Source organism: Antedon mediterranea, chromosome 9 (assembly GCF_964355755.1).
Source record: "Antedon mediterranea chromosome 9, ecAntMedi1.1, whole genome shotgun sequence".
Classification (NCBI taxonomy): domain Eukaryota; kingdom Metazoa; phylum Echinodermata; class Crinoidea; order Comatulida; family Antedonidae; genus Antedon; species Antedon mediterranea.
The window spans coordinates 21,176,082-21,195,172 of record NC_092678.1 but is presented as its reverse complement, the minus strand read 5'-3'; the positions used below and the strand labels follow the sequence as shown (position 1 = coordinate 21,195,172).

General features: G+C 32.7%; 1 protein-coding gene across 6 annotated transcripts in view; it reads right to left on the bottom strand.

The window, feature by feature from the left end:
• Positions 1 to 8,189: 8,189 nt before the first annotated feature.
• LOC140059608 (membrane-associated guanylate kinase, WW and PDZ domain-containing protein 3-like) overlaps positions 8,190 to 19,091 on the bottom strand; it is a 99,676-nt gene continuing 88,774 nt past the window's right edge. For 4 of the 6 annotated variants that reach the window (XM_072105581.1, XM_072105584.1, XM_072105585.1 and 1 more), the window contains 6 exons: positions 18,224 to 18,252; positions 17,992 to 18,092; positions 16,955 to 17,822; positions 16,627 to 16,785; positions 16,262 to 16,397; positions 8,190 to 12,095 (listed from right to left, as the gene is read on the bottom strand). In XM_072105581.1, coding sequence (XP_071961682.1) covers positions 11,941 to 12,095; positions 16,262 to 16,397; positions 16,627 to 16,785; positions 16,955 to 17,822; positions 17,992 to 18,092; positions 18,224 to 18,252 — 1,448 coding nt within the window. In that variant the 3' untranslated portion in view covers positions 8,190 to 11,940. Of the gene's footprint in view, positions 12,096 to 14,445; positions 14,501 to 14,903; positions 14,954 to 16,261; positions 16,398 to 16,626; positions 16,786 to 16,954; positions 17,823 to 17,991; positions 18,093 to 18,223; positions 18,253 to 19,091 lie in introns of all 6 variants that reach the window. The other 2 variants (XM_072105582.1, XM_072105583.1) reach the window with 2 other exon arrangements.

Below are 19,091 nucleotides of genomic sequence, written 5' to 3'. Positions count from 1 at the left end.
TTATTTTTAAAAGAACAAAGACGTAAACATCTATGATCAGGATTAGAAAAACAAATTACACAGGCTTATAATTTCCTGGGAAAAACCCATTAAATTTTCCATAACATTTCGTTGCGTAATACCATGCGTAATACATATGAAACGCCATGTGTGACAGAATATTTTTACTAACCGTCTAAACATTGACTACCTTAACTATGCCATCCCAATTTCTCTTTTGCTTCCGTATTAGAATTATGCTGTTTAAATTTACAAACAAAATTATATATGAATTACTTGCAATTACTTTTTTATACCTAAAGAAACTTAGAATTTATCTACGCAGATTTTCAAAAGGCTTTATCTGTGGCTGTGTTACGGCACCTTCTTTAAAGATGAATTAAATAAAATGTGATGCAATTACTTCAATCGTTAGGAATGAAATGTATTACATTATTATTATTATTCCAAGTTGTTTTAATCAATCCATTTTCAATAGATAACATTCTATTAATTAAATATTTTAACAATTTTACAACTGAAGTATTTTTCTATGGCAAGCAAACCTGAATAAAAAGAAGCGGACCAATCAAATTGATTGGATCTTGAATATCTCTAAGTACTTGAACAAATCTTTAAAAGATAGCGATTAAGTTTTTTCTTTCAAATGTCATCAATTTACTGCTTAGTTATGAAGGTCTATATCAGCACATATTTCAACACTTTTAATACAATTATTCTGGCATTGAATCTTTGCTGATAGTTAGGCTAATTAGTCCCTCTTCAAGTTCGATTGTTTTTAATAATTCGTGATATAACATTTGCGGTGAAACGTCACATTCAAATAAGCATAAAACGGTTTCACTTTTCCCTGACAATGTACTACATTACCGGTATAGAGTTCTGATAATACAACAACATTTTCAAATGTTCAAACTTTAAAGTGATGCGAGAATGAATGGATATCTTGTCTTGGTGCTATTATCATCAGGAAGATGTTCAACTCGGCCATTAAATCGGGAACATTTGAAAAAGAAAAAGAAAAGTATTTAGACAATATTCACTGCATTAGAATTACACAACATGAACAATAAGTGCCATTGCCCACGTCTGTTCCAAAGCAATACACTTTGGTTAACCAGGATCAACCACGAGAAGGTGTGGGTTGGCTTGCTGGGTAGAGAGGCTAAACACTGTCAAAACTCGCCTTAAAGATTGGTTTTCATAGTAATTTTTTCCGAGACGCTTCGTACCCATATGACCCTGAACATTTAACGGACACAAGTATGTTATGCTCTATTAGTTAACTATAATTATTTTTTGTCCTAAAAAAAAAGAATTATTTTAACGATACGAGAAACAGTAATTATTATGTTTACATGGTTTTATTTTTAGTACCCGAATCGATTCATATATTTCAAACGAAAGAGTCATTAATTTATAACGTTTTTATGCTCGCGATCGATATTGGTTTTTTTTTAAACCGATATACCTATTAAACAACTTTTTTTTAACCCGAATGTGAAATTGCGAGTGATTTTTGAATGGTATGACAAATATGATGATTAGTTAATGAAAGTGTAATCGGTATCATTCTAATTATAACTTAAGTTTTTGATAATGCCTACCTTTTACTCTGTATCTTAACTAGGCCTAACTATCTTAACTAGGCCTAACTACCTTAACTAGGCCTAACTACCTTAACCACCTTAACAACTTAAACCCGTACGAACTTAACTACCCTAGGCTAAGGGAACTAGTTTTATAACTAAACCAATAATACCGATTACACAGTGTTACATGACATGTTATGGATATTTGTATTTGATTTGTATAGGCCTAAGATTTTTTTTTTTTGATGGAGGGAGGTGTGAAGTCGATCTCGAGAAGGTTGAAGTCTAACCACCGAAACGCTGAGACATTTCAACTTTTTTAGAAACATTATGTTTCTTGTTTAATTAAAGTTTTTCACGGTTTTAATTTATTTTAAATGGCATTTATATCATACAGATATATGCGATAGATTTAATTTTTGTCTTAATTAAGTTTTTTAAATTTTTATTTAGGCCTAGTATTATGTGCCATAGTCCTAGAATTCGCGTCATTATAGGATATTCGCATCATAATTATACTATTCTCGTCATCATTATATAGAATTTGCGTCACCATAGGACTTAAAATTGACTTAAAATTAACTAATAAAGCATAACATACTGAAAATAGAAATATCGAACGGATTACACAGAAGAGGAGTTCAAGAAAAAAAGGAGAATCAAGGAATAAAAAATATAAAAAAATGTTAACCACCTTTTAATCAGCCACCAATCGGGGAGATGTTTTTACATCGCCCTGATCCATCACAGCTTCTACCATCAATGACATGACTGAAAATAATAAAAATAATGCTACAAATTCTTCTAAATATTATATATCATACTACGCATCACTACCATCAGTTATCAGCCGTTGAGCGCTTTTTCATATTTGACGCAGGTAAGGCCCAAGCAAAATTCGTCGCCAATGAGTAGTATATCTTATATGAAATTAGGAGCAAAACTTAAATATAAATGATATATTATAACATAGAGTATATCACCTTCTATCAGTTTGCATCAATGTTGAGAATCCACTCGAAGTTGGTTTATGCATCTTCTCCAATAGTCTTTGAAAAGACAAATATACACATTTAAAAAGAAAAACATCGTATTAAGGCCCATTCACACTAGGACGATAACGATCGACGATAATAGACAATGATTTGCATTTTTCATACATAAAATAAAAGAAATATAAAACCTTTTCATTCTAGAACTATAGAATAACCATCTATGCTTCCTTTGATGAAAATTATATTTTCACACGTCCAATCAAATGATGTCATGATTAGTAAGAGCAATAATAGCGTGACAATACAACGATTTTATTGTTTTTATGTATCATGACGTCATTTGATTGGAATTTTAAAAATATTATTTTTATCAAAGACAGCATAAATGATTATCCTATAGTCCTAGAACGAAACCCTTTCTAATTTCTTTTGTTTTATGTTAAAAAAATGCATGCTTATATATTTATCGTCGATCGTTATCGTCCTAGTGTGAATGGGCCTTTATACTGACAAAAGTGTTTGTATAAACCATAGCATTAAGAGGTATCAGTTAGCACCAATAAGTTGATTCCTAATTCATTACCTCCTCTAAAGAATCCACAAACACCATCGACCACAGGCTTCAGACAAGCTTCTTGGTAACAACCAGCAGGCTATGAGTTCCTTGTCCAGATGCAACGCAGTTCCTGCAAGAAAGAAAACAGATAATGGTTTGACTGTTCTTGTACAGTGAAACTTTATGCATTACAGCTATAAACTTCTTTTACCTCCAGAAGAACCATCAACCACAATGCTTCTGACGAACTTCTTGGTAACAACCAGCAGTATACATCGGTTCTGAGCTCTTTGTCCAGATGCACCACCATTTCTGTAACAAAGACAATGTTTTACTGCGATTAAGAGAAGTGAAATGTATAAAGAGAAATGAATAAACACATTACAAAATATACGTAAACGTTGTAATCATCGGCCCTCACTGCCTTTATTGTACAGAAAAGGAACTCACAGAATTATCTCCACACCTGTGCCAGTCTAACCACCAACCATTACCGTCTGACATGATCTTGAGAATGCAAAATTTAGGCTCAATTTTCCTGGTCTGGGAATTAAGAAAACAAAAACATCGATTAAAATCAACAACATTGAAAACTTTAAAAAAATAGTCGTATTTGCAACAGAATTGGAGGATGTGAAGTTTCCCGCTAAATACGCGTACAATAAATTTAATCAAAGTAAAATTTGTGGATATTAATTTTGCCAGAGGTAGTGCCCACATTATTATTAGACCCGTGGTATTTTACGCAACTGCAAAGGTGAATTTGTTTTCGTAGTTTTTGAATTTTTGTTGACTTCTGTAGCCTTTCGTGTTTTTTTTAAGGTTAATGTTAAAACATGTAAGAACATATATCCTCGGCATACTTCGGCAAGGCTCGGCTCTGAACGAGGCTCTGCTTTAAAAAAGAAAGACAATTTTACAAGGACAATGATATGATATGATGCTATCTAAAAATACACTCAAACGCCAACGCGCCAAAAACGCCAGACGGACAACATGCGCACACATGTCACACGTAACAGCACACGTCATGAAAGTTAATGTTTAAAAAAACATTTAAGGTATCAGAAGTCAACTGCAATTCAAATTACCATTTTGAACAAATTATAAATGTGTTTTGTAACTATTTAAAATATATAATTATTAGATAACAAAGTACCGATATTAAAAAATTCCCGTCTTAAATGAATAAACATTGCACAATGATGTTTAAACTAATTTGTTTGGGATTACATTTAATGGTTCGGATGGGATAGAGGGTAGGGGTACCACTCAATTGACTTTTGAAAAAAAGAAGTTTTTTACTTATCTTTATCATAAATCGAATTGGACTGTTCGAAATCGAAATGTCTACGCACAACCACTACGACCACTATACCAAACCAAAGACAGCCTGAAAGAAACTAGAAAATAGCTAGCTATCTTGGCCTATAGGCCGGATAAAATTGTTACAGTTAAGGAATTTACTAGAGTAGTTTCTAATACCGCCTTCCATTCACATGGAGAGGACAGTTTACAAAATGACCCTAACCTGAAAAATAAAACATGTTTACAGAATGCGCTTACTGCTCGCCATAGACGAGACAGTTTACAAACAGAAACTTAAACTACTTTTAGTGGAGTGTTCCCTCCCCCAAGACGCTGAAATAAAACAAATTTTGTTAATACAATAAAAATATTAAAATGAGCACGTTTTATGTCTATGTTGTCGAATGCGTTTTATGTTTTGCATTTATTGTGTTGTGTCTACTTATTTAATTTATCTAATTTACTTTTTTATTTTGAATTTAAATGTCGAATAGAGGACATACACGTAAAGACTCCCTATAAAGAATTCACGGTAAATCTTGTTCAACATTCTGTTTTTTAATTTATATTTTAAACTTTTACATTTTCTTTCAATCTTTAAGTTTATATCAAATACAGTTACCCAAGTAGCTGCCCTATACAACTGCTATGAATAACCATACTCGACAGAAATATTATTTTACATTAGTGACAGCCATGCGAAGTAAGCTGGCGTGAGAAGCCACTAAAGATAGATAAAGCATTAATTTACACGTCAGATGTCTCTCAAGACATTATGATGCCACAAAAAAAAAAACTCTTCCGAGATTGTCAGAAGCGCCTGCTACCAACAATTCACGGAAGAGAAAAAAAAATTCACGAGTGTAGTTTTGGGATAAGTCACAAGCCTAGCCTAACAACTAAGTTACAATCCAATGTGTTAAGGAAGTCTTGCTGCGTTAGTACCTACCTTCCACTGTGGATAGACATGGAAGCCAGCGTACAACATTATAGGGATATTATACGCCGGCGTGTTGTATCATGCACAAACATAATTAGAAGTGGGTTAAAGACGCTTTTAAATAATTATATTGACACGTTTTTTAAAACTTTATTTCACATACTTAAATTACACTTTTATACAATATGATTAATGTAATACTTTTGATTAATACAATTGGATTTCTTTTAATGTTGTAAAGATGTTTTAACGTAAGTAACTTATTGTCTACTGTCTAGCAATAATGTATATAAGGTTGTATGAATGATGATTGTACGACTAAGTTATCCAGCCGTTGTTCTCCAGACGTTGTTATCCTCTTTTGCTGTGTATTAGTAGACATAAAAAAGAAAAATTGCAATACACATATCGCCTCTATAGTTATAGGCCTATATCGGTGATACATGCAACATTTATATTACAAATACATATATAATTTTGAAAATACAAATATATAAACTGAAGTCCTGTAAAAAAAACCACATAATATACCAAATCCAAGTTTGCGGAACACCAACAAACTATAACATGACATTTATGCAAAGCATAGAATACATTTTATAACGCATGATACAACACACACAACATAATATATCATCATAATACCAAAAGTATTACATGTATATTATGCGTTTTGAGAGGTATGGGGGAATCAGGAACCAGCTCACTCCACTGAAATACAATGTCCTTAAACTAAATGTATTAGTCCATCTGAAAAACAAAGAACCATTGAAACATACCATGTGTTATATGCATAATATAAATATTATTACATCACACATATTGGTAAACACATGTTAGATTTAATGGTTCCAGGGGTTAAGTCTTACTATTTTTTGTTGTCTCATCAGTGATCGAACGTCTGTCCCCGACCTTCTATCCTTCGTCCGTTCCCTCTATCATCTTCTTCTGGAGGATACTAAACAAGGCGTAAATGTCAAGCGACTTCAGTTTGTCGTTTTGAATTTTGAGTTTTTATTTATAAAACACGGTCAATATCAACCGTTAGATGAGTACGACCTATATAAAAACATAAAAAATGTGATGATTTTAAAGAACTAGGCCTATAATTGAAATTAAATAGTACAAAAGTTATTAATATTGGATTAAAAAAGTAAAGCAAATCACATCGGTTAAAAAATCAGTGCGATCTTTACTAAATAAACGGCGGCCGTAATTTCTATTATTCATAATTTTAACTTCATGTTATGTATAATTATCATTGCATTAAGTTAATAGAAGACAAAATATCTTAAAATCTGTATAGGCTATATTAATTTATTTGAGTATATAAACCGAGCACATAATGAGTAGTAAAGACTACAAAATTAAGTTGGACAACATAGGCACGGCAACTAAAGGCCAACACAATCAGCGTCGTACGACGAAAGGCCAGACCAGACGAATCGTCTCGTCGGGACGTAAAAACTACTCCCGCGTCGTCGGAATTCAACAGCACCGACGAGCCAAGATACAACTCGGTGGTACCGCCATCTTTAAACATGCCAAGTGCACCGTGGTGGTCAATGTTTTGTAACGGGAAAATATCCCCAAAATGTGCAATTTAAGCTAATGTTTGTTCTTTAATGAAGCCTATAATGAATAGAATAAACATAACTATAGATTTTAATTAAAAAATAAACATAATAATAGGCCTAAATGATGTAATAATAAGTAAGTACGTACCCGCTTTAAGCCACTATCCATTCACACCCTCCTCCGCTGCTTAGTCGACGACGAATGACGAGCGTGTGCGTATACACGCTTACGCGTCGATCTGCTGGATATGCAAATTAACCCACACCGTGATTGGATATCACGTCACTCTGGAATGTTGATGACTCACCTGAATTCCGCTAAAAAACATGCACATTGTTCTGCTCGCACCGTGCTTCTTGTCTCTCCCCGTTTTCGTCTTTGTCTCTGTACTGTTTACGTTTCCGTGTAACTCGTGTTTTTCTTTCCGTAATTGGGAATGTGTTGTCGATGTCCACCTTCGTTTCCATAAAAAAAAAACTAATACGTCATTCCATAGAGATTGTTCGCAAAGCTTGGTTCCCACTAGAGACGCAATACAAGAACGTAACGCAACGTAAGTGATTTGACCAATCACAAGCGATGAATTTTCGACTGTCGCTGGTCATTGTTCAACACGCTTGCGTTGCGTTTACGTCCTTGCGTTGCGTCATAGTGGGAACTAAGCTTTACTTAATAGTTGTTCATGTTTGAAAATAAAAAATAGGCAAGCCAATTTGTTCTCTTTATTTTTTCGAAATAACTACTTACCTTGACACCATAAGATGACGATAAAATGCATATAATTATAGAAATATTTATTATTATTGCATAAAAATTGAATTTTTTTAAATGATCTCGATGTATGGTTAAAAAATGGCCAATTTTCAACCCTTTTATTTTTCGACAAAACTGCTTACTATGATTCTATAAAAAGTTAATATTTCACTTATTTTCCGACAAAATTCATGTACTATAGCACAGATATGTTGTCGAATAGGAACATTTTGATAATCTGTTTTGGACATGACTGGTTTCTATATAATGGAAATATTAGGGAATAATAATTGCTTTTTAGTACATTTTTTGGCGCCCATTTTTCGATCAAATCCCTGTACTATAGTACAGGAATTTGCTAGAAAATGATGCATCATTTACCCATCCATCATTCTTTCTTTATAAAGCTTTATCCAGCATATAACGATAGAACAAAGACAATTACACTACATTTATATGTAAAGAAATTATATTTGGCATATTAAAAGTGACTGTACAATATTGTATCGCATACAGTTGTAAACAAAATCTTACAATAAATGCACCCAAAATCTCACAACAACAATGACTTTGAAACACAAATAAATGAACGTCCATCAGATTTTGAATATCATCATATCTGGTCCTAGTATAATCCACCCATGGAGAAAGTTATCATCTACACCGTATAATTTAACCAATCACAAGCAATGGGTTGTTTGAATTGTCAATAGCCATTGGTCAACTCGCTTGCAAGGACGACCCGAAGAACGAAAGCGAAACGCAAGTAATTTAACCAATCACAAGCAATTGGTTGTTTGAATTTTCAATAGCCATTGGTCAACTCGTTTGCAAGGACGAAACGCAAGTAATTTAACCAATCACAAGCGATGGATTATTTGAATTGTCGTTTGCCATTGGTCAACTCGCTTGCATTGCGCTTTCGTCCTTGCGTCGTAGTTGGAACTAAGCTTTGTTTGTGATTACCCAACAAAAGAGCCTGTATGCTTGCTACTTGCATAAACGAAATGTAGTTAACTGCAGTGACTGAAGTAGAAGAATTATGACACAGTTCCCTTTATTATTATAACTACACTCCAATTCCACGTTTTATGAATACATTTGGTAAGAATATACTAGGTCAGATATGGTATCAAATAATGGTGTTTTATTTTTATGTTAGTAAAATTAAAATCATCCAATACATTATGATAGACTTGTGGTAAAATCGGAGTTTTACAAAGTTCCAGTGCAATAAATTGGAAAATCAAATATATCATTTGGATCAACCATGAACAACAAAAGGCGTCATCCCCATTATCAAAATGAATAGTGCAGTAGCAGATTAAAATAATGACCTACCTAACTATATTTGATATTTGAATTCAGTATCTAACTCTAAATGGAATTCGACAGTTGGGAATGTTTCTAAAATCATGGCAAATAAATATGATAATTAGTTTGTTGTCGGTTACTATGGTAATTCAAAATGGCTACTATTAAACTGGAATATTGCATTCTTTCTATATGGAACAGATTCATTTTATCCAGCAGAAACACCTTTGTCAATTTCTTATCCAAGATAATCTTAAAGTATATTTACAATAACAATGATTTATCTAACTGTACTGTACAAAAATGAATTTCAGCCTACCTTTATTTTACAAATAATGATTTTAATATATCACAAATCATCACATTATTTATATTAAATTTAAAGAATAAATTCTGTGGTATATTAAAACTGATTTTCAGTATGTTTAAAAAGTTTTTCTATTTTGATTGCTGGTGTAACATTTTGATTTGTTTTATTCCCCATATGAAATATTAATAAAAGTCATAGGATAAAATAATAGTAAAGTTAATCCAATTACAGAATAAGAACACGACTTTAGTGAAAGACAAAAAACAATAATTTTCCAAATACAGAAAAAACAAAATAGGAAAAAAAACCTGACATTTAAATAATAATAAATTCGATATCACAATTTTTAATTTTAAAACTAAAAGAATTATGAATGCGAATATTTTGATCAAACTATTACAATGTTACATAAAGTATAAAATAAAATTATTATACAATAATAATTATAAAACAGAAATTATACATGTTGTTTTAAAAATGTATGGTCAATAAAAATGGCAAAACTTTAAAAATTACAAGCACAAAAAAAAAAAAATTAAAATTAAAAGTTACTACATAATTATATATATTTTACAGAGTTAAAATAATAGAAATATGGATACATTTACATGCTATAAATGCGTTTTAGATATAATAGGCTAATTAATTATGATAACAAAACAGATCCCTTTCGGAGAACAAGTTTTTTTTTTATTACATTTCACTAACAATACGTGGAATACTGTATGCATGCAGTAGTCCATACTGTATGCAGTAGAGCTAAGGTATGCATGCAATAGTCCATACTGTATGCAGTAGAGCTAAGGTATGCATGCAGTAGTCCATACTGTATGCAGTAGAGCTAAGGTATGCATGCAATAGTCCATACTGTATGCAGTAGAGCTAAGGTATGCATGCAATAGTCCATACTGTATGCAGTAGAGCTAAGGTATGCATGCAGTAGTCCATACTGTATGCAGTAGAGCTAAGGTATGCATGCAGTAGTCCATACTGTATGCAGTAGAGCTAAGGTATGCATGCAATAGTCCATACTGTATGCAGTAGAGCTAAGGTATGCATGCAGTAGTCCATACTGTATGCAGTAGAGCTAAGGTATGCATGCAGTAGTCCATACTGTATGCAGTAGAGCTAAGGTATGCATGCAGTAGTCCATACTGTATGCAGTAGAGCTAAGGTATGCATGCAGTAGTCCATACTGTATGCAGTAGAGCTAAGGTATGCATGCAGTAGTCCATACTGTATGCAGTAGAGCTAAGGTATGCATGCAGTAGTCCATACTGTATGCAGTAGAGCTAAGGTATGCATGCAATAGTCCATACTGTATGCAGTAGAGCTAAGGTATGCATGCAGTAGTCCATACTGTATGCAGTAGAGCTAAGGTATGCATGCTAAAGTTAAGAAAATTACATTTTTGGGGAACCAGCAATAAGCATTTTAATTGTATAATTCATTAGTTATTTTAACACCATTCTTATCTAAAACCTTCTTTATACTCCAATATACAACCCATAATATCCTAAAAAATTCCTATTCGTTCCATGTACGACAAAGAGAGCGGTTAAAAACATAGAAACACCACTCTTACAAAGTCACATGACAAATAAACACTATCAGTATTACCCAATCAAATCTCTGCGTTCTTTCGAAGAGAGAATCATGGAATATGATTTATCAGTTAATCTTATCATTTGACTCCTTGCAATGTTTTTCAATTTGAACATTGTGTTTTAAAATCGTGGCTCAAACTTCACTGGTCCAATCAAGAAAAGATTCTTTTTCTACACTTAATTCATCTCAACAATTATTGAATACTATGTCCAATCTTTTACATGATTCCACTTAATCACAAGTTTGTTTTAACCAATCACAAGTTGATGTTATTTCAACCAATCACAAGTTGATGTTATTTCAACCAATCATAAGTTGTCATTGTTTCAACAAATAACAAGTTGTTGTTAGTTGAACCAATCATAAGTTGATGTTAATTGAATCAATCATAAGTTGGTATTGTTTGAACCAATCATAAGTTAGTGTTGTTTCAACCAATTACAACTTGGCTCCATTCAGTTCAATCCATGGCATACCACAACCTCATCTATCAGCTTGTTGGAGCACGATGTTACTTTATCAAACAAAAAGAAATCCTCTTTTGCAGCAAACTTTTGGCAGTATTATCATGTATAATCTCTACAAAATACAAAGTACTGTGTTTTCCCCTGTCCTCTATTGCAATTCTGAACAGCTGGCACTAACATCTTAAATATGGAATTGTTCACCAATAGCTGATAGAACAGCCAATTCTATTGGCTCCAACACAACCAAGTACTTCACACCATAGCTGATACAACAGTCAATTCTATTGGATAAACAGTACCTTAACCAAATATGGAATAGCTTGATATAAACAGACATTTTGATTAAACATTCCATACAAATATAATGTTATTATTACCAAGAGTTGATGTAATATAATTTTCATTGGGTACTATATACAATCCCAAATATGGAAATCAAACACTGTTCCAACACGAATTTTCATTGGAGGAAATCTCTGTATGTTGTAAACTACAAAAACTTTTAGTCTTTTAATTTCCTCAATATCGTATATTTCTTGGTAAACTACGATAAGTCCAGTGGTCAAAGGTTTTAGCACCACTAGCATCTACAGGGGTCTTGGGTCCGGGTCCTGACTGGGATGTCAATGGGTTTCTGTACATTGGGGTTGGCGTCTGGGTATTCATGGTACGCTCTGGAAAATACAACAATAGTATTAAATCAATAGTTATACATTTGAAAAACATCATAGTCTAGTTGACCAACATCCCTTTTAAGTACAATATATATAGTGCTCTTTGTGCAGAATTTTCCTGATATCCCTGTGCAATATGTTGTATTACAGATTATTATAAAATCCACCTCTCTTTACCAGTCTCTGTAACCGGAATCAAAAAAAGCTAACCAGGTTATCAAAGTGTTCCAAGTTAACAGAAAAGTTAACCAAGTAACCAGAACAGTAATAACCAAGTTATCAGAATAGTTAACCAAGTGTCAACACTGGATATCAAAAGAGTTAACCAGGTAATCAAAATAATTAACCAGGTTATCAGAAGAGGTAAAAAGGTTAGCAGAAGAACTGCACAAATTGTCTTTAGTTGCTGAATATATATATAGCTGTTCTATTAATAAGTTTAATTCAAATTAGAGTAAACTTATGGGGTTTAATTGCAAGAACTGTAATTATAACATTCACATCAAAAACTATTAATGCATTAAAATATTAAAAACATTATGTTACAAAATAATGCAAATTCATCATAGCATTAGGTGCACTGACAATCCTTACATTTTGAAACTTATTTAAAATATCACGATTTTTTTATTGGTTGCCAGATAAATATTTGATACATGAACAATTAAAAAGTTTATTGACGATTATATTTTCTTAAAAATTTGTTTTCTAAGTTTATTTTTGACAATTTTATTTAGTTTCAAAAGTTAAGGTATGTCAGTGCATTATATACAATATTGAAAAAATATAAATATTTATTACAAAATGATGCATCCATAATGGAGTTAATAGAACATGGTTACATGGATGAGAAGACATTAACAATTGACATAGGAAGGAAAGAAATATTAAACATGTTATCAATTAGTTAACATACATATAAAGGATCATGTCAACATTTTTTTTACTGTGCACAGTATACATTTTTGTACTCTAATGTTGTATCATATTGTATAAAATACAGACGTTTACGAGACATTTACTGCAATAAACATTTTGAATCATTAGCCAAAAAATGTGGCTAAATAATTGCATAAACAATGTGTAGTTGTAAACAGTATGTATACTGCAGTAACTGCAGTAGAATAATTTGACATGATCCTTAACAAATAGCAATGAAGTTTATTGAATAAGATGAAAAGTTACATTCTGACATTCTGAAAGCAAAATACAGTAATTTAGTTAAAGACGTACAGTAAAGCATCTTTCACACCTGCTCCGGTCTGGCTCCTGTTCAGGTTCGCGTCAGATTGCGCATACAGCATCGGCGACTTTTCGTTTTTACGACACACCATGTGTGGCTTCGAGCAGCCAATGATTGCCGATGAGATGCGATTTTATTTGCCGGAACCAAACTGGAGAAGGTGTGGAAGACGCTTAAGAGTAAAAATACTATACAGATATAGCAGACCATTTTCTTGCTGACTGGATTGCAATACAACGTTTCTCTTAATAGTCATAAAACCATACAAATAATTGATATCATAATTTTCTAAAGTTTGTGTCTGATTATAAAATCATTTGCATGGTTCAAGAATATATTAACGAAGAGAGAAAAAAGAATAGAGCCTTCACCAACATTGAACGTATGTGATTTTATACATTTAAATAAATTTGCATATTTCTGTATAGTACACATGTTACATTTAAATAAATTTGCATATTTCTGTATAGTACACATGTTATTAATTTAAATATTTTACTAATTATTAGGAAAAACTTATTTTACCAATAAATATATTGTGATGTTTTGGTGGCTAATTAACTAATTTACATGTAGATTAAGTGAGATTAGCATTCAATTGCACCGATATTGGATATATAAGATTAGTAACAGACTAACAGGGATTAATCATCAATTGGGATTGGAAATAATATAAAATGTCTAAGAATAATTGCAAATTAATAAATGATTTTGACGCTGATTCTTGAGATTTTGATCAAACATTTGAAATAATATAACGTAGTGGATGAATTAGTTTGTTTATTATTAATTATTTATTTATTATTATTTTGGGTTTTTGCAGATATGGTTATTGAAATAACAATGACATTCAACTACAAGTCACATTCATGCTAAAATTTAAATATAACATACAATTTACGTCTGTACATATAAAAGAATATATATATTATGTAGCTAGGCACAGAAAGTTTAGAGTTTTAAGTGGTTTCATTGAAGTGAGAAATTTGAAGATACAGTAGCTAAATGGAAACGACAAAAATACAATTAGCTTAAAAGACTTAAGCGGAAGTAAAGTAGCTTAAGTAGATTGCAAAGCGAAAATAATTTGGATGTTGGGTAGCCTACATGTTGTGATGATTCAAAACGCTTAGTATCCGTTAATATACGACCTCCGGTTACGCTGAAAAGTGGAAAATGTAGAGACAACCAACTTAATTTGGGTGATAGCTTGGTGTTTTTGTCTTTGTATAATAAAGGCGAAATTCAATTTTTAATGAATTCTTAGTTTGGCTTGGGCTAAGAGGAGTCTATGCTAGAACTAATGCAGATGTACCTGCCTTAATAAAAGTTTTATTAACATAATATATGCTAGAATGTGGGCCTATGGAAGTTTGGTTGAGGTCCAAATCTTTAAAAGTTAAAGTTTAAAATAATTTCAATTTTTACTGCACGCTTCAATGGATTCATTTCTTTTTCAAATTTCCCACTTCAAAATTAGCAATCAATGCTAAGTTAATGAAAAATTAATTATCATATTTCATGTCTGCCTATTCACTGCAAGCCCCCGGTGGTCCAGAGCTTACCATCGACGGAGACAGCGCCCTCTTCAGGTGATTATTCTCTGTTCCTAAAACTGTGTAGAGATAGCAACATAGTGTAAAGTAACAACAAAAGAAAGTAATATTACTAGTGGTTTAACAAAAAATTGTAATTAGATAAAACATTCAGAAAGAAAAATAAGACAAAGAAAAATAATATATATAATAATATCACTGTAAATACAATATTATTTTTCGATACATTCAACAAGAATCACAAAGTCTCAAATCAAATACTGTAAAATAGTGTTCCCATTAAATAGATAGTAGTGCAGTAATACGTACACAACTAGGTACTGATTACAAATAATAAAAAGTGAAACATTTTTGCTATTATAAAATTCTTATTACCTCATATCTTAAAGCTATATATTATAACCTAACCTTTTTTTTTTAATCATTGAACATGACGATTTTGTATGGTTTAGTTTAAACATGGAGGTATGGTTTAAATAAAAAATTAAAATTCAATTCACAGCATTCAAAAGTGTTCATTAAATTCAATCCAAATAGCACTTATTCAATCAATTAATGTCAATCAGGAATTCAATCAATCAATCAATCAGATTCAATCAATATTTAAACCAATCAATTATTGTATAGATTCCAATATTATAACAGCATGCTATTATTAATACACATTTAAAACCATCATTCATTGAACATTCATTCAACCAAGACAAGAGAGGGCAGCATAGCAGTGTAAAGTCAAATGAGGGCAGTATTTAGGTACCTACATGTGAGATGTATTTATGGGGATAATTCCAGCATGTTCACACTGTGCAGAAACAGATAAAGGGTTAGAATACAATAACAATGTCTAAATATGGATTTAAAATATAAACCTTTTCATAGATTCTAAAACAATAATAAAAGTATTTGCAAAGAAAGTCAGCAGAGTGCTTAGGCTATAGGTTTTAGTGTTGGCACCTAACCTAATTTTTGTGCAAACAAAGTCACTTGTGGAAACTCGGCTTAGGTAAAAAGGAACAAAGGAGAAAACCAAATGGATGTTTTATACTATGCTAAGAAAGAATACAGGTGGTCAAATGTGTGTACTTTACTATTCTAATACATACAAGGAATATGTTTCAACAACACAAAGAGAGTACAGTGATTTAATTACTTGCACTATTAACATTTCTATGTTTAAGTACAGGATTTAATACCTTAATATTGGATAGAAAATGCCATATAAAGCTACAATCTTCAACGATCAAATAACACTACTAATTGCTAAGTATATTAAAATACAAATTTTACACATTTTTTTTTGATTGATGAGTTTTGTCATTGAAAAATATTAAAAGACAAAATACAGTTCAATATAAGATAGAACATACCTAGCGTTGGTGACACTTCATCCCTTCTTAGTATCAGATGTAATCGTGTACCTCCTCTCTTAATGGCGTCAATAGCTTCTGTGTGCAGCATGTTTTCCGTACTTTGACCATTGATTTCAAGAAGGTGATCGCCAACCTAAAGGCAAAAGTTATTGAAGACAATTTTATTAAAATCGAGTTGAATTGTCTGTGAGCGAAATCGCAAGTGTTTTGGACAAATGATGTTTTGATCTTTTTAACAAAGCAGGCCTTGAAAACATGTTTAAAAGGTACAGTAATAACATTTTTTTTAAAATTTGAAGTTTTTACATAGTGAAAAGAACCAAAGTTTAAAGTAAGCATTCTCTACCACCTGCAAATCTTACCTTTATCCTTCCATCTTTCCCTGCTGGGCCCTCAGGTGCCATTCTAAGGATGAAGATTGGTGTATTTTGATACTCACGTCCACCTCGGATACTGAAGCCAAAGCCTGTTGTTCCCTTCTCTAAGACAACATTAAAATATCCTCCGGTATCAACTTCATTCTACAAATAAAATAGGACATATAGAACTCAAAAGTAGTTTATATTCTAGTTTTTAAGAAGACTTGTTCCACGACCAGAAAGATGTCAGGAATGCCTCCCAAACCCTGATATAATAATGATAATTGCAGCAGCTCTTTTAGGAGAGTATTATTGGAATGACCATACTAACCTGTGGCGAACTAACGAGTGAACTTAATGATGCCTCTCGTGACCTTGACTTTGGACTTGGATAACCCTTCCTATCTGCCATGGGTGAATTCTTCTGCCTTCTATCATCCACTACATGAGGAGGTGGGTGTCGTCTAGGATGTGGTGATGTATGGTAGCCATCCTGCCAACGTTCAGGATTTGATGGTGAGTATGTTTTACGTTCTGGATATGGGTACTGGTCGCTGAATCGATCGTTTGAAGGGTGATTAAAGTCTTCACGTCGATTATCATAAGGGTGTGTTTTCCGGCCAGGTCCTCTATCTGGTGAAGGAGGATGTTTGCCTCTTTTGTCCATGGGTGCGTATCTATCTGGTGCCGGCCGTGAATTAGGTCTACCTTGAGGTCCATCCCTATGTTGTGGCTGACCCTCTCTATATGTAGGGCCATCCCAATATGGGGAAGCACCATCGCGAAAAGGTGGGTGGCCATCTCTATAGTAAGGTGGACCATCTCCTCTATATGATGGTGATGGGCCATCTCGATAGGGCGGTACATCACGATGAGGTGGTGGCCCGTCTCTGTATGACGGTGATGGGCCATCCCTATATGGTGGTCCTTCTCTGTACCCAGGGCCGTACGAAGGGCCACCTGGTGGTGGATACCTTCCATGATCAGGTTTTGAATATGAATCACGATAGTCTATTCCATTCACTTGTGGGGGTGGCCCATGAGCGAGACGTGGATCCTCTCGCCTGTATGCTGGGTTACCAGGATAAGATGGGTCTCTTCGAATTGGACCTTTACTTGGTGAAGATGGTCCAATATCTGATGAACGACTTGGCTGCCTTTGTCTTGGGTCCTGCCCTCGCAGCTTTTCATCATGGTACCTGATAATGAAATAGTGTCATTAAAAATAATTGAAAGGCAAAGATGAAATTCTTGACCTGTTAAGGTGTCTTAATGCATTAAAACTACACAATTTGCTTCAGTATTGCAACTGCACTTTTAAATAACACATGACATCATTTGTAAGGCATACATTTAGCCAGTACTTACATTTTTTCTGGTGATTTTTGTCCACTTGATGGTCTTAAGCTTGCATCGCTTCCTTTTATATCTGCAGGCATTGCTAAAGCATTCACCATACTGTCAGAGCCCTTTAAAAGAAGACCAAAAAATATAAAACTCTACAGTGATAAAAGCATACTGCTTGACATGATGTGCAAATTAAACTCATGAAATATTTCAGGAATATTATACATATACAAAAACATTAAAAGTAACTTACCCTAGGTGAGCTTCCTCCTGAGGCGATTTCTGTACAATAAAACATAAGATTAAAAATAAATATTATGTTTATATTGAAACTGAAAACTCCATTGCCCTTTAAATAGCATTCATAACCATCGAACAAACCAAACCCTTATTAAAATAACCATGTACAAGCAGACATGACTATACACACAATACAAACCCCACTAAACCCATACCAAGTACAAATAGTTATTTGGAATTGTATATATAAACTTTTATTTGGTGTTGATGTTACAGATTTTATGTAAAATTATTAAAAATTAAACATGTGAAATGCTATTTACTGTGTAATTATTATATAAAATAAAAGTGTATTTTCCTTCAAAAGAAAAGTGAAAAATAAAAATAAGTAAATGAATGCAAAAAGAAAATAGAAAAGAATAATACTCATGCATAGTGACTAGATACAGATTTAAAAATGAGGTCAGAAATGGAAAGGAGTTTGAATATTAAATTGAAAAAACAATGTAGGAAAAAGTGAAGGCTATCTAATATTAATAATGAAAGTGGGATATTAATAAGTATATTAAAGAAAAGTAAAAAGACATTAACAAGACACCAGGAAATCTGATTAGTATTTTGGAATTTATTTATTTTATCTGTTGTAATAACTTCTTCACCTTTGTTGACCTTAATGAGTTTACGACTGTCCTAATAGTACATTAAAATAACAGTTTTTTGTGGTCGCAAAACTCGGACAAGGAAAGTGGAATAATGTAGGAAAAGTGCGGAAGCTAGGGTAGTAATGGAATGGTACAACACAGTAGCAGCAAGCACTCTACACACTATAGTATAAAGCCATATCTAATAAGACGGAAAAATGGAGATGCAACAACAATGAT